Here is a 15,430-nt window from a genome sequence, read left to right as displayed (position 1 = left end):
GTAGAACGTAGTTGGACCTAAAATATTAAAATTTCTTGAAGAATAAAAACTAAAAATTCCGTTTTTTTTCTTCAAAAACATTATTTGAAACAGTTGACTTTCAGAGGATACGATATTATTCGGACAAAAATAAACCATTTTAGGAATAACTGCCCTAATTCCTGATCATTTCATAGCACCTGTCACTCAAAACTAAAATATTAAAATATTAAAATATTAAAATACTAAATTATGTCATGTAAAAACTAAAATATTAAAAATTCTTGAAAAATAAAAATTAAAAATTCCGTTTTTTTTCTTCAAAAACATTACTTAAAACAGTTGAATTTCAGAGGATACGATATTATTCGGATAAAAATAAACCATTTTAGGAATAACTGCCCAGAATACATTCCTAATCATTTCATAGCACCTGTCACCCAAATGTAAAAAGCACGCTCAACGATACTTTGCAATTGAGTTGGACGTTAATTAATGCATGCTAGTTGTGTAAAATTTTATTTGCTTTGAATAATTGTAGTATTTAGAACAGGAATTTTCCAGACATAAATAAAATTAGCAACTTTCTTAAAAAATTAACAAACGAATATAAGTAACTTTTAAAATTTTATCTCTGTTTTCAGCTACTGAGCATTACGATTTAAATATTTCAGACATTTTCGTTTAAGTTTACTATAAATGTCCCACTTTTCAAAGTGCTTTTATGCCCTTTAGAAAAGAGCGATCAATAAGAAAAACACATTCGCAAGAAACATAAACAGCAAAAAATGCACTCAAGCCGTTCGAGATTTAATCCCAACTGTTTCTTGATTTCTTTATCTTCTATTCCAATACTATTTACCTTCCATTATGTTTCTTTGCCATTTTCTTAAAAACTCGAAAGGAAATGGTTGAAAGATGTTAAGGAATAATGGGTATTTTCTTTTTCATTTGAGGGAAAGAAGTATTTTTTAAACAAGTTCCCAAAACTTAACTGTTGAATATTTAAATCAAAACATTTAGTTTTACTTTATTCAAATAAATGGTATTGGTAAGAAAAAGTAAAAAAATAATCTGCATATTTCAGAAAGAATGTCTTAAGATAGAATGGCTTTTTCCAATAAAGCCTACATGCCTTATGTTAAATATTAAGGGTTGAACTTACAATGCAAGTTGTTCATTTAAAAGTTATTGTGGTTAAGAAATTAGTTTTTTTTTGTCCTTTATTGCTTTTTCAACACAATGAAAATTGGGTATTATGTCAAAATTTGCGTATTTTTCACTATATGTGTTAAAAAAAGAAAAAAACTTTGTTGAAAACTCTATGTAAATTGCTTTTGAATAAAATGCGAGCTGGATATACGTTAACATATTTACAGGTTTATTAGGTATTTTGTCACTTAGTTCGAAAGTTGTAAATAGGATTTCGTTATATCCGTACTTTAAATTTTGCAATGACCTACATGAAACGTTTGCGACTGACTCGTATGTAGGGTGTTCCGTAATCATCACTCTTAGTGTGTAATATTAAAATCTTAGTTAAAATGAAGTCAAAAGCTGTCCAAATTAGGAGTCACAAATTAATATTTAAGGGAGGGCGAAAAAAATTCTCTATGTGGAATTACCAGTTAAAGAAAGCGGGATGAAAAACACTAAAACCAGTTTGATTTACTAGTGCTTTTTTTAAATCGACTTTGAACTCTTTTTTTTTTTTTTTTTTGTTGGTAATCCTTCGGAACTGAAACGCGCTTTGATCTTTTCTATCCCGTCTTCCTTCGTAGATATTCGTCATATTTCAATAGATTTTTTCCAGGTTTATTTATGTCTCTTAATATGTACAGTTTTACATCTAGGTTTTTGACGAGAATTTAAGGTACATATTAAGAGCGGTTATTATGGAACACCTGTTTACCTTAAAACAACAAAAGTAATAGTGAAAAGTGTTTTTTTGCAATAAATTTAGCATATGTCATGCTGCTTTTAGTGTTGTTTGCCTGCTTTATAATAATGGTTTCTCTGCTAATCAATTTTTTGCACATTTTAGTCAGAGTTTTAAAACATAAAGAATTCATATCTTCCTTTGCACGGCAGAAACTTGAATTTATAGTTAATAAGCCGATCGTTTTAAAATGTTGCAGATCATTTTTCTTTAACTTTTTCAATTATGGCAATATTATTAGCTTTGATAAAGGCTGTCACGATCTTAGTCAATTTGTTTATGTAATTTAGGGTCAGGAATACAGTTATGACTTCCTCCAAAACCTAAAGGATGGGGGTAAAAAAACGCTAATGAGGGAGGTGGACTGGAGCTTCTTCATGAATAAAATATATTGCTATATCCTCAAGTTGGGGAAGTCAATTACGAAACTGATAAAATGTAATTCAGAAATTATATTCGTGAAGGGCGTTGGGACTATGTAATCAAGACAATTTACTAATTGTTCTGAACAAATTTTCCGGGAACACTTATTTGCCGAAAAATTCAAATGACTGCCTCTTTTTTCCGAAAGCTCATTTACTCGACAGGCACATTTGCTCGAAAGATAAATTCTCCAAACAGAACATTTAATAGAAGAGAAATAAATGTAAGAATATGCATATTTTACCCTGTCGTCAACAGGGAAAAAAGTCAGAGAGGTGGTATAAAGGGCCTATCTATACCACCTCTATGAGAATAATATACTGTCAATGTAGAAATCATAGGCCTTGGTGGGAAGGAGATTTAATGACTATTTATGCGGGTAGTTAATTTTCCCTTATGTTTCTTAAAAGAATAGAGATTTTCCAAAATTTGGTCAATTATAGGAAGAAAGCTCATTTCCATAAATATTTTTAACAGAGCTTTATAGTTTTTGTTATTGTTTTCATAAAAATCACTCGCTACTGTTAATAAACTTTTTTTTAATCGTTAATATATTATTTATGCTTTTATTAGTATTTTTAATAAGCTGATGCTCAAATATAAGTTGTCAGTCATTTAGGAATTTCATGATTTTTTTTTGTCGGACAAATGAGTTGTTAGGCTGATGTATCAGATGTAGCATTTTCATGTCGGCAATAAGATGCTTTTAGGCGTTCTGATGTTATTTAGCGATTAATACAGAAACTTGTAAAGTATCTGATAAGGAACAGTTTTAAATAAAAATAGTATCAGGTTTGACAAAATGTGCTTCTTAATCATTATATTGCCCAAAGTTCTCCATTACATATAATAAAAAAAAATTACACAGGAAACTAGCAAAACAAATGGGAGCATCATTATTTAAGTATATTTTTCCTACAGTTAATAATTTTTATTTTACACGCAAACATAAAATAAATTTGAATTCAAAACAAACATAATTGAACACAAAATATATGTAAAAATTTGCTTTCAATATTCTCGGAGTTCATAGACTTAAGAAAGTGAAAGTTTTCTTCCTATTTAATAACTTACTTATGTCGCATCGCATTCTTTAAAATAACTTCAACCTTTACGTTAAGCCTTAATCTCAATTGTCAAATATATCACGTATTCTCAAGAAAAACATATCGACTGTTTCTGCATTCGTGTCGCACCTCGTTGAGAATATGTTCGAACTTTAGGTGACAACTTTTGTCCACACTTATAATTTAAAGGGCATGCTTTTAATGCATTATTCAAAACATGTAGGAGTGCAATTGCTTCCAGATTATATTCAGTTCTGTTCACGTTGCTTGACTAGAGATTTGCGCAAGCATACCATTTTTCGATAAGGTGCATTTTTATTCTCTTCTGGACGAAGATTTGTTTACAGTTAACCTTTTTTTCAATATAATATAAAAGATTATGGCTGGTACGCGTATGTCCGACACGTGAAGACTATGTTTTAAGCATATTTCAAGAGGATTTCTTCACGCAGTAAAATCCGCATTCTCGTAATGTTAAAGGCTGCCATTTGTAAGTAACCTTTCCTAAAAGATGGATAAGTAATACGACAATTTTTTGTAGCTTCTGTTGATTTTAAAGAGAGCTTTTTTCTTTAAGAAAATATGACATTTTTAAAAAAAAAAGTAACAAAGCTTTTTGTTGCATTCGTAGTAGTAGACAAAGTGAAATCATAATTTTATTGATGATTTATTAGATGAACTAGGAGGATCTGCACGCTTACCCCCGTAATTCTTATTCATCTATGAAGTTTAAATTTTTTTGTATCCTCTGTTGATTTTTAAGAGAGCGTTTTTTAAAAAAAATTGATAGGAATTTTTTTTTAAAAAAAGTAACAAAACTTTTCGCCGTAGTGGGTAAAGTAAAATGATAATTTCACTCATGACTTTTTAGATAAACTAGGAGGATCTGCACGCCTGCCCCCATAATTCATCACTGTTTATTTTCAATATTTTCCACTAACAATTGATCAATGTTTTCCACAAACACACAGAACATTTTGGACATAGACAATTGCCTGTTTTTGAAAAATAATCATCAAGATGAAACAAACTTCTTATTGCATTTATACAAATACTTGATCTTGTTTAATTCGGGTGTTGACATTTCAAATCCGAAATTAGTTTTGCTCCTAAAGCTACAGATTTTTTTTAAATGACACTTTTAGTCTATTTTTCGACGAAATGTACAAGTTTAAAAACGTTATGTACAACAAGGGTTCGCGTAAATGTTGCGACTAACTTCTAGATGAGTTAATGCACATTATCAGGTTTAAAATTGCATAAGAACCCATGCGCGGAAATGTCGTTAAGCGGCTAGAGTCTTTTTCCTCTATTATGATTGTTCAGAAGCTTTCGAAAAAACAGTTCATAATAGGGGAGCATCCCTTACGGCGCATGATGACATTTCTGTACGTTTTAATTGTGATGATGTACCCTAACTTCTCTAGAAGTTATGACGCAATATTTATGCGACCACCTGTAATATCTAACGTTTTTAAATTTGTACATTTTGTCAATAAACGGACAACAAATGCCATTAAAAAAAGCTGTGGTGTGGAGAGAAAAATCGGCTGATGATTTGAAATCAGCTATACTTAAGTATCTAAGATTTGTTAAAAAATCTCAAGCAACAGAAAAAAAATTGTTTCCCAGTGTGATAAAGGAAAACTTTTCCCCACTCCAGAAATTGAGTAGGATCTCTGCATTTCATGTATATTTAATAGCAATTCAAAGATTTTCAGTATTTTTTGTTATTTAGGTTCAATTATTTATCTGGAGTTTTTTAATTAGATGTTGAAATTTAATATGTTGATACTCCTTTTCACTTTCATTCTTTTTTAGAAACTCAAAAATATGATTCAAACTCCTTTTACGATTGTCAACTAGTTCAACTATGTTTAGCTTTTAACCACCATGAATGTATAAATAAAATTTTTTGTATCTTTGAAAAGTTGAACAAACCAAGAATTACATCGACTACTCGATATTGCTTATTTCATTTGTACTTCGATGTTTATTTCATTCGATTTGATATGCGCTATTTACCGTTTGCTTCGTGCGTCACGCTTTATTATCTTGATCATTTACAAACTATAACAATTCGAAGACTAATAAAAGCATACACAAACAACTATGTTATTTAGGGAAACATTAACTAAAAAATATGTAGATAAAATCTAGCATGCACATGCATAGCGTTAAAATGCTTCGTGAAAAATCAATCAGCCGTTCATTTTTTTCGTACTCATTTGAATACAATTTTAGGACGTAGCATAAATAGTTTAACGGGACTTTACTGTTTATTGCGAAATATAGAGGTACCCGTTGATAGTTTAATACAATTTTCTTTGATTGTTAAAAATTAATTCATTTGAATTCACAAAAATTGACAAATTACCCTAAGGTCATTTAATTAAAAACTTCATTCGCTACAAAAATAAAGAAATTGGGAAAAGCAGTAGACATATTTCAAGTGCTCAAAAACAGGTACCCATTTTCAAGACTTGTCAGACGTGAATGAGAAGAAACCAAAGAGATTTGAAATGTAAAACGTAAAATCTCCGACGAAGAATGGAAAGGTGAGAAATTAAACTAGAAAAACCACAGTAGCCGAGAGAGAAAAAAGATGGAGAAACAGAGCAGGAAAAACTAAAGGAGGGGCAAATCATCGTAAAATTAATTTCCACGTGCTATGGAGAGATGGTGAGGAACTAATTGAACTTAACTATGTGGTTTTTTGTTGTTCTGTTTTTTAACTTTTATCTCTCTCAGCTACTGTGGTTTTTCTAGTTTGCTTTTCACCTTTCCATTTTCCGTTGGCAGCTTTACGTTTTATATTTCAAACCACTTCTGTTTCTTCTTATTCATGTCTGGCAGGTCTAGAAAGTGGGTACCTGTTTTTGAGCACTTGAAATATGGTGACTGCTTTTCCCAATTTGTTTATTTTTGTTGCGAATTGAGTTTTTAATTAAATGACCATAGGGTAATTTGCAAAATTTTGTTGGTCGGTGCTAGTCAAGAACAGTATACGAACTGACCATTTTTTTCCGTGATTTGACGTACCAAATAATCACAGTAAATCGTCGCTATTTTAAATTTCTATAAATTAAGTACTATCCACCAAATTTAATCATATTTCCTTTAATTACACTACTTCTAAAAGATACTGACCATTGCAAATCAATTATTAAAAATTTAAATAAGAGCTTTTAAAAATCAATTTAATTGTTCTTTATAAAACATAGTGGTGTCAGTCATTTTAAATGAAACTTTTATCCTGAAGAGAAGAAATTTTTTTATTCACGATGTATAATTTAACAATTCATGCGGGATAATATGTTGATTTAAAATAAAATGAATTACTTAAAAAAAATATCACTTGACAACTATTTAGCTATGGACAAATTCAGAGAATAACTTTTAGAATTCAAACATCAATTATCATTAAAATCTCATTTCTGTTTGTTCAAAATAAATGTACTTACAACTCAGAATAAATTAACACTCCTCTCCTTAATTTGCTTGCTACCATTAATTTCACAAAGGATGTCTTCGAAACATTCTTCAACCTTAATGATAGTGCACATCACTGTTGCCAAAACCATTTGCCAAATTGAAAATTGTGACAGAAAATGGAATAATTTTTCTTCAGTTAAAACAGTGGGGGTTTCTTTCATTTGAATCGTGATACCCTTTGCTCTTTCGAAGAGTAAGTACATTTAATTCGTTACATTACCATAGCAGCTATGCAGTTCTTTCTTTTCTGCCATGATATTAGCATTAATAAAGAATCCAATAATAGTTACTTTATCAACATCGAGTGTCCCTCTAGAGTTGATGCTTCATATTTACGATTGGGCGATAAATGGGAAAGTTTCCCAGTTATGAGAGTTCTGATTAATAAATGTCAGGCAATTGAAATGTCAGAGATATGTTTTGTCATTTAGTTGGCATTTTGATGGGGCTTGCATTTGTATTATGCACTTTTACGTAGGTTTTTCAATAGCAGCAGACGACTTTTATTCTCGTTTTCATGGCATTAATAGAGTCTAAATAATTGTTTGGCAGTGTTTAGTTTTTTGAAATTTTTTTTATTTTTTATAAATAGCTTGAATTATTACGTGGCTTGAATCATTAGTGGGCGTAACGTTTTTAATGAAGTTGCAGAACGCATAATAATTAAATAAAAAATAGTGCGTGGAGTCCCTCCTCGCGGAAGAATTAAACATCGTAACTTGCGACGTTAAATGTAGAAGAATCAGCAGTCGTAGAAGGATCACTAGTTCTATTCAACGACTCTTTTTCCTGCTCCTCTCGCTTCCGTGCTCTGTGATCAAGGTAATATTGTGCATTTTTCCCTCGTGGGCCTCTTGAACCAGTGGAAGTGCTTGTGGTTGCCTCATCGTCTCGCCCTGGAAAATGCGTCATAATGTAATTTCAGAAGAGAAAACCAAACAATCAATTGATATTCACAAGAGACGTACCTTGACATAACCTTAAATGCGTCGCATTGTCCGTGGATTGTTTTCACTCATTTTTTACAATTGTTATCCACTAAATTTGAAAATAAAAAATACTACCATATTAAATTACATGTGTATTAAAACAAACTAAAAAAATATTTGTAGAAAAACAATACTTTTATGACTTTTATTATTTTTATGCTAGTGAGAACCAAAATAATATGGAAATGAATGAGGGAAAACTGGATCCTACCACGTGATTTCCCGGCCAATAAAAATGTAGCGTTAAACGTTTAACGCAACCTTGTTGGAAGTCGCATAAGAAGTATAACTTCAATAATAGCTGATAAGGAATTAGTGTTTTCTAGGACTCATAAGGTGTTGCGTACATAGATTTCTTCCATGAACAATTAATGCAAATTATTATTGTGAGCTTTTAAGAAAGTCAAAGAAGTTTATAAGTCCAAGAGACGTGGCATGCTGACTCGCAAATAATGACTCTATAGAATAAATGACTCTATAAAGGATTAAAAAAATATATATCTTGGCAGAAAATTAATACGCGTAAACTGTAAATCAAGTTTACTAAAATATACATTGAAATGACGGTAAAAACATTAATAATTGTTAAAACATTCATCCGTTTAGTTTTTCAATTGTTTAAAACTGATATGAGCAGTATCTATTTATGGGATGAGAATGTGGTTTAAAAGTCAAAATTATTAAAAAAAAATTGTCGAATTGAAAATAATGAGATAAGATCAACTATCATAATATTTTAGTTTGCAACTCCTTGAACAAATAAGCTATGCAATCAAAATTTTCGATTTTTGACTTTATTAAAATACATTACAAATTAGTTTTTAAAATTTTATTTTTATTAATAATTTTGTTAAAACGAAAATTTGCTTTAAGTTTATTTAAGATATGAATTAATGTCTACATAATTTAGAAATTCTTTATAAACTAAGTAGCGAGCTACAGGATTATTATAAGATATCTCTACACCAACGTAATATTCTTTTTAATTTAAATTAGCATTTCTTTGCTTAAAATTTTAGCAGGGATAAAAACTGAATTTAAATCTCATCAAAACTAAGTGAAATATTTTACTAATGACTTTTTGTTTTAGCTTTATTCACCTTGTTTCTCAGATGTTCCTTATATAAATAAAAATAGTTTCTAATACATATGGAATACTTTTTAAATTGTTAACATATGCTGAAAAATAAAGCAAAGCTATGGGAATGAAGCTCAAAAAAAGGCATAAAAATGGCTATACTAAAGACATTAGTAAAGGCAAAAACGTACATGCATTTTTGTATCCTTATTTGTGCTTTACCCAGATTATTTTGCATTATCCATACGTTGCTCTAAGTATTCTTTCTTTTCATTTTGATATATACTGATAATCACAAATTTCTCATACGCCTAATAACACTCAAAACGATTAGAAGTAAAATCGTTTTTGAAAAATGCTAAATTGATTAATTTTGTTTTCGTTAAACATTCGAATCTAAAATATAACAAACTTTTCGAAAATGCAAAAATTTTCGCCAGGTGCGCTATCGCGAATGATTTTGGGGCAAAGTAGAGTGTGACGACCTCCATGGTCAGCTGTTTAATACAATAATAAATGGATAGTGAATGACTTTGGATTTTATAAGCATTTATTTACTTTGCCTAATCATTTTCACACCTTTTAAACACATAATTCTAACGTTTTTACAAAATAATTTTTATTTCCACACCACACCCATCAAAACAAAGTAGGTCAACACATTAAAGGGATATTCAATTAAAATTTTCTTTCTTTGATTTCTTTTGTTGGGCAGATCCAAGGCTTGCTGATCTTCCCATTAAATATTTTTTTCAATGTGTTTCTCTTCAATGTGCTTTTTTTTTCAATGTTTTAATGCTTTTTTATTGCTCGAGATATCGACACTTAGACACTCCTATTATAAAGACGACCTTTAAAATAAACAAAACGAAGACTATATTTCAAATAGATGAATGAGGTTTTTCCCTTCTGCTTTAAGTTATAACCATGAATTATTTTATTCTGCATGGGTTGAACATTAGCGCCTGAATTAAAAGATGAAAGATCTGTAACAATTACTTATTTTGAAATTATGATTGATGGCCTCAACTGTGTGTTAATCTTTGCAATGAATTTCTCTCTCACTGTTTCCACTTTAAAAATGAAATTTGTTAATTTTTCCTGCATTTGATGGTCGACAGAAACAGGTAAATCCAGCATATCAAAGTCGTATACAGAAAAACATGTCACGTATATTTGTTTTTATCACTCATATTTGGTACTTAATTTAACTAATTACGATATTCATTCTTTCATTATTGATAAAATATCTAAACTCCAACCTTCAACTAAGGCGTGGCATTTAATTAAAAAATAATCATCGGGCAGGATATTTATGGGATAAGAATTCGCTGAATATAAATTAGTTATGCTTACAATGTGTTTAATGCTTACAACGTTGTGTTTATTTACGTTTGTTGAACAAAAAAATCGAACATTTCCGGCGTAATTCACTTTTTATTAACAGTTTTTCACACTAAAATAAATTATAATACAAAAAAAAATGTATAAATAAAACAACTATGTGGCATAATTTAATGTCCAAGAGTAATGCATGCCACCTCATCGTGGAACTTTACTCTTTCACAGTGGCAGACGCAAATTTCTTGACTGGAGGTTATGTTAGACGTCCTTGAAACAAAAAGTAATCATTAATAAAGTAAAATAAAACATTACAAAGAAAAGTGTTGACCCATATCCCACTTTTTATTTTATTTTATGTTAGTGTAAATTATTAAAACAAAAATTCATCCTTTATAAGGCAACAATCTCTTTCTTTTTCTTTAATGAAAAGAGTATTTAAATTGTAATGTTTAAAAGCTTCCTATCCAAAAATTATATTTTATACTTAATAAATTTTTGTAAAATATTACTTAAAAATATTGCATAATTTTTTTTTGTTTAAATCTGAATTTCATCATAAAAATAGTAATTAAGTATAATGTATACCTGTTTTCGTTAGATACCTGGGGTGTACCCCACCAAGTATGGCACAGTTCTTATGGGCGAAATCCTGGTATTTGGATGTGACTGAAGCTTTTCCAGATTTGAATTTATTATTATTAAGGGAAAGTACAGCAAAAGAATTTAATTTTAAAATTCATTCAAGTATTTTCTAAAAGTAACGTGAAGTAAAAGTATGGGGATTAAAAATTTGGCGAAGAAATATAAACTACCTCAACTGATCTTAAAAAACAGTATTTTTTTTTCTTTTCGTGTTAAAAAAAATTGTTTATCAATTTGTTTTACTAAATCAGTGTGTTTTTTACAGTTTTTTTAAAATTTTAATTTGATTCTCTAATATTCATGCATATTTGTAAATACCCGAGTACTGCAGCTACAACAAGCAGTTTCTTTACTACGCCCGCATTTTATTCGAAGTAAAACATTCGAAATGGATACGAAATTGAACTTCACAAAATATTTTTTTAATCGACATTATAAAAAATTCTCAAATTGCTAATATTTTTTAAATTTTCTTTTATTCAAATAAGGTTACAAATTACACAATTTCCCTTCCAGAAATAAACTACTGTATATAGTCTTCTCTAATTCTCACGTATGTAACACCCACATCAATATTTTGTTACAGTTTCAAAACGGTTTTTCCACATTTAAACTTATAAATAGCAATCGAATTTATCCATTTGTCAATAGTTTAAAAACCTATTTATAGGTATTGGAATTAGTTTCATCGCCTACGTCAAATTCGACCAACACTTGTTTTTAGTTTCTGTATTTGGTTACAAAAAACGAAAGAAAATTGATTAATAAATTGACATAAAAGCCAAAGTTGATAAATCGCATGATGTTACATTATTTCTGACATCTATATATTAACTTTAACTTACATAAATTTCCCAAAATTCAAATTTTATAACTTTTATTTATTCATTTTTTATTATGTGTAATTCAAAATTAAAAAGAAAGCAATTAATTGTGCTAAACCATGACCACAAGTAAGTAACATATATTAAACTTTAAATGTATAGTTTACTTCAAATTAACAAATATTCTGCGATTCTTGCAATATTATTTAAATATTGTTTTTATATAGGTTTATAAAGTTATTTTAGTCTAAAAAGAAAAAATCTTGATTTCAATTTAATAGCGATAGTAATTTTATGTTATCCGTTACTATGACAACCCTCGCTCTCAATAATTTTTTTTATACATGATTATTTTCTAAGAATTTTAATGAGTTTATTTTACACGTGGTTATTTTTTACGATTAGAACTGTGAATCTAATTATAGCAAAACAATGATATTTTTATATTAATTTTTAAGTTTAATCTCTTAGTTTTAGTCTTTTATTAAGCAACTATTTGAGTTTCCGATTACGGGTACACTACTAGAATTTTCATTCTAAAATTACCGTAAAATAACCGACAGCAGTCTGACCATCCGATTAACCGTAAATTTTACGGTAAAGAACATTTTTTACTTTACAGTTTTGAAACCGTTTATAACTAGTACGTCTAGAAACCATAAATACAAAACTGCGTCGTTTTTTAAGCATTTACAACAAGCATGGTTTCAAAACCGTAAAAAAAAAATAAAAAAAATAAAAAAAATTAACTGGACAATGGCGCTAGGCTTTTCCTTAGGTAGGTATTGAAGGTAATGAAGGAAATATTGCGGTATAGTGAACACCCGTTCTGTCGGTCATGAAATCGACAAATTAGCTCAGTCGTCTATAATATGCACCCAGCTGCAAGGAGCTAAGTAGCTTCATTACTTGAGCCTAGCTGGTGCGATAAAATTCTGGTTGTTTAACCGTATTAAGTGAAAGCAGTTAATAAACGTTTTTTTTTTCTCAGAAAAGTTGGATTACCATCTTATTTACTGTTATTTGACTGTTTTGTTTAAATATGGTGAAATAGCAATTACATAAATTGTTATTTAACAATTTTTTCCGAGAAATTTTTAACAGTGTATATGCGTTTTAATTACAGCCAACTGTGTTTTTTTTTATCTGGGTCACGAACCGAACTTTACGATGCGTCCAAAGTAAAAAATGTAGTTTTTTTATAGTTCATAACTGAATAATAGTTGCGAAATAGACTAATTTTTTTTATATGTAATTGAATAACTAAAAAATTATCAGTCAAGAAATAAAAGCGTGACGGTGATTGGCACTCCGTGTAACTTCCTTGCAAACCATTTTATTTATTGCATTAGATAATTGTGTTTTTTGTCCTAGATGTAGAACTGTAAGATATAATTAATTGAAGATGGAAAAAAATTAATTGAAGACTGATTTTTTAAATCTATTTTTAGGAAGGGAATTATGGGTAATGTTGGTAACCAGTGAACCAAACACCGAACCTCTACTGAAGCCAAATTTAAAATATGTAGCGAACATGCATGGAAATGAAGTAAGTTATTCTCTTTGAAACTAATAATATTTTTGAAATCTGTACTTGAGGAAACTCGCTAAAATACTCTTTGTTTCAGCAAAATATAACGAAAAAAATATTTGGAACGATTTCTCTTTCATTCTGTATGGTAATTTGCGTCGTAATTTGAAGAATGAAAAATTATACATGGATTTATTTTAAGAATATTTTATTTCAGATTCGTATTTATGGGCTTTTCATGCCCCTTTTCCCTTACCTGCATAATTCCAAACCAGGTTCTCACGTCAAAAGAGCTCCTGAGTTTGAGAAATTTTTGAGTAAAAACCTTTCGTTGTTAATCTGATTACAGGATTTGCAATGATCTTCCTTACTATTATCTTTATTTTGAATCGACTGTTGTTGCTAGAGATCAGGAGTGGTATTTTACTTTAGAGGTATTTAGAGGTATCTTTCTCTCGCCCCAATGACAATTTGCGAAATAGTCGAGAACTGCGGTTTCAAAGATTTGGTTATGGAATCCTAAATCAGCGGTTGACAAATGGCGTTCCAAAGAACTCTAGAATTCCTTGAAAGAGTTAAGGGAAATCCCAGAGTTAGGACTTTGCTTTAACAGTTTTGTTTTACATATTTTTGTAATCTGTAATTATATTTTGTTCCGATCAATAATCTATCATTTTCTTAATATTTCGGGTTACTTATGAGAAAGTATTTGAAATTTGCCAATAAAAAAAATTACATTTTTATTAAAAAAAGAGGTAATTTTCCTTTATAACACCGCATTGAAAAAAATAATGCAGAAGGAAGGATATGTATTTTTAAAAAAATTCCATTGATTCCCAGCGTGCTTTTCAAACCAAAATAAAATAATTAAATCCGTTAATAAGGACATAAGTTACCCTAATAATCACCTTAAACGTCTAGCTCTTTTAGTTTTCTCCTCATTTTCAGTATATACACTAACGACAAATTAATTGCTAGGTTAGATTCAGCTCCAAAATCAACGTAAAACCTAATTTAATGATAAAATAATGACAAAATTGCAGTCCTCATATTATTTTCAAAATGCCTTTTATTTGTGAATACTTTTATTCATTAAACTTTATTTTTAAAGCTCGATCATTTAAGGCTGTTTTTCGAAGGCCCTGTCTTTATATGAAATTATGCTTTTTTGCGAACAATAAGCTTTTTATAACTGCTGTGTGTTTGCAACTGTTCTTCGTGACTGTTAGATCAAGTTTAGCTTATCTAAAAGCGGCTCTGCCTACGCTTATTTTGAAAATGGTGCAAAACGTCAATATGAGGAAAGGCCACAGTTTTGCGAAAATGAATATCGTTTGTGGTCTAATTTTTTAATATTTAAAAATCTACTCCAATTCTGCATTACCAAGGCTTATAAAAATTTGCAAAAACTGAGAATAGGACAGTGATTCTGATAATTTTTATGTAGGTGGAAAAATGTCACCAAATTGGCGACTTTTAAAATATTTTAATAACTTTTAAAATTTTTAAGTTATTCGTCTGTTCTAAAGCCCAGATAATTCTTCACAGCTAAGATGTTATATATAGTTTAAATTAATCTCATTGCTTCAAGTGTAAGGCACTTAAACTAAGGCTTTTTTTATTTTACTTGGTGACAGAACTTCGAAAAACAGTGTAAAGGTTCCATAACAGAAAAAAATGGCAACCCTGTGGAAACAAGATTTGATGAATAAAGTTAAGTAATTGTGAACATATAAGCTTTTATTTAAATTGGAACAAATAAACCTTAAATCTCGGAACTCCACTGAAAGATTTTTAGGATCCACGGGTATTAACATACTTCTTATTTTATTTGTTAATAACTATTTTTATCGACTAGTTATCTTCACATTTCGAGAATTCTTAAAATTGAACATTTCTTTCATTTAGAATTTATTTTTAAATAAAGAAAATAGAGAGCTTGTTTCTAATAATAATAAAAACCAGCTCAAAGTTCAGATTTTGTTAATTGATTTACAAACTGCTCCCTGTACGACTTGACTACAGTGTGATACTACAGTGACTACACTGGTAGATAAATTAACGTCGAAGTCAAAATACTTACGGCTAACCTCTAGAGGTTTTAATATTCCCCCTTTTC

At 29.5% G+C, this 15,430-nt stretch overlaps 1 protein-coding gene across 4 annotated transcripts in view; it reads left to right on the top strand.

Annotated features, from left to right (window-relative positions):
• Positions 1 to 15,430, top strand: part of LOC107446375 (carboxypeptidase D) — a 77,164-nt gene that overhangs the window by 35,187 nt on the left and 26,547 nt on the right. For all 4 annotated transcript variants that reach the window (XR_001584376.5, XM_016061002.5, XM_043054974.3 and 1 more), the window contains exon 3: positions 13,232 to 13,329. Coding sequence is in view for 3 of the 4 variants with exons in the window: in XM_016061002.5 (XP_015916488.1) it covers positions 13,232 to 13,329 (98 nt within the window). In the remaining variant the exon portion in view is untranslated. The remainder of the gene's footprint in view (positions 1 to 13,231; positions 13,330 to 15,430) is intronic.

The sequence above is a fragment of the Parasteatoda tepidariorum genome, chromosome 2 (genome assembly GCF_982258835.1).
Source record: "Parasteatoda tepidariorum strain Cologne lab strain chromosome 2, Ptep-v5.0, whole genome shotgun sequence".
NCBI classification, from domain to species: domain Eukaryota; kingdom Metazoa; phylum Arthropoda; class Arachnida; order Araneae; family Theridiidae; genus Parasteatoda; species Parasteatoda tepidariorum.
The sequence above is the reverse complement of the archived record's forward strand: the minus strand, read 5'-3'. Positions and strand labels throughout refer to the sequence as shown.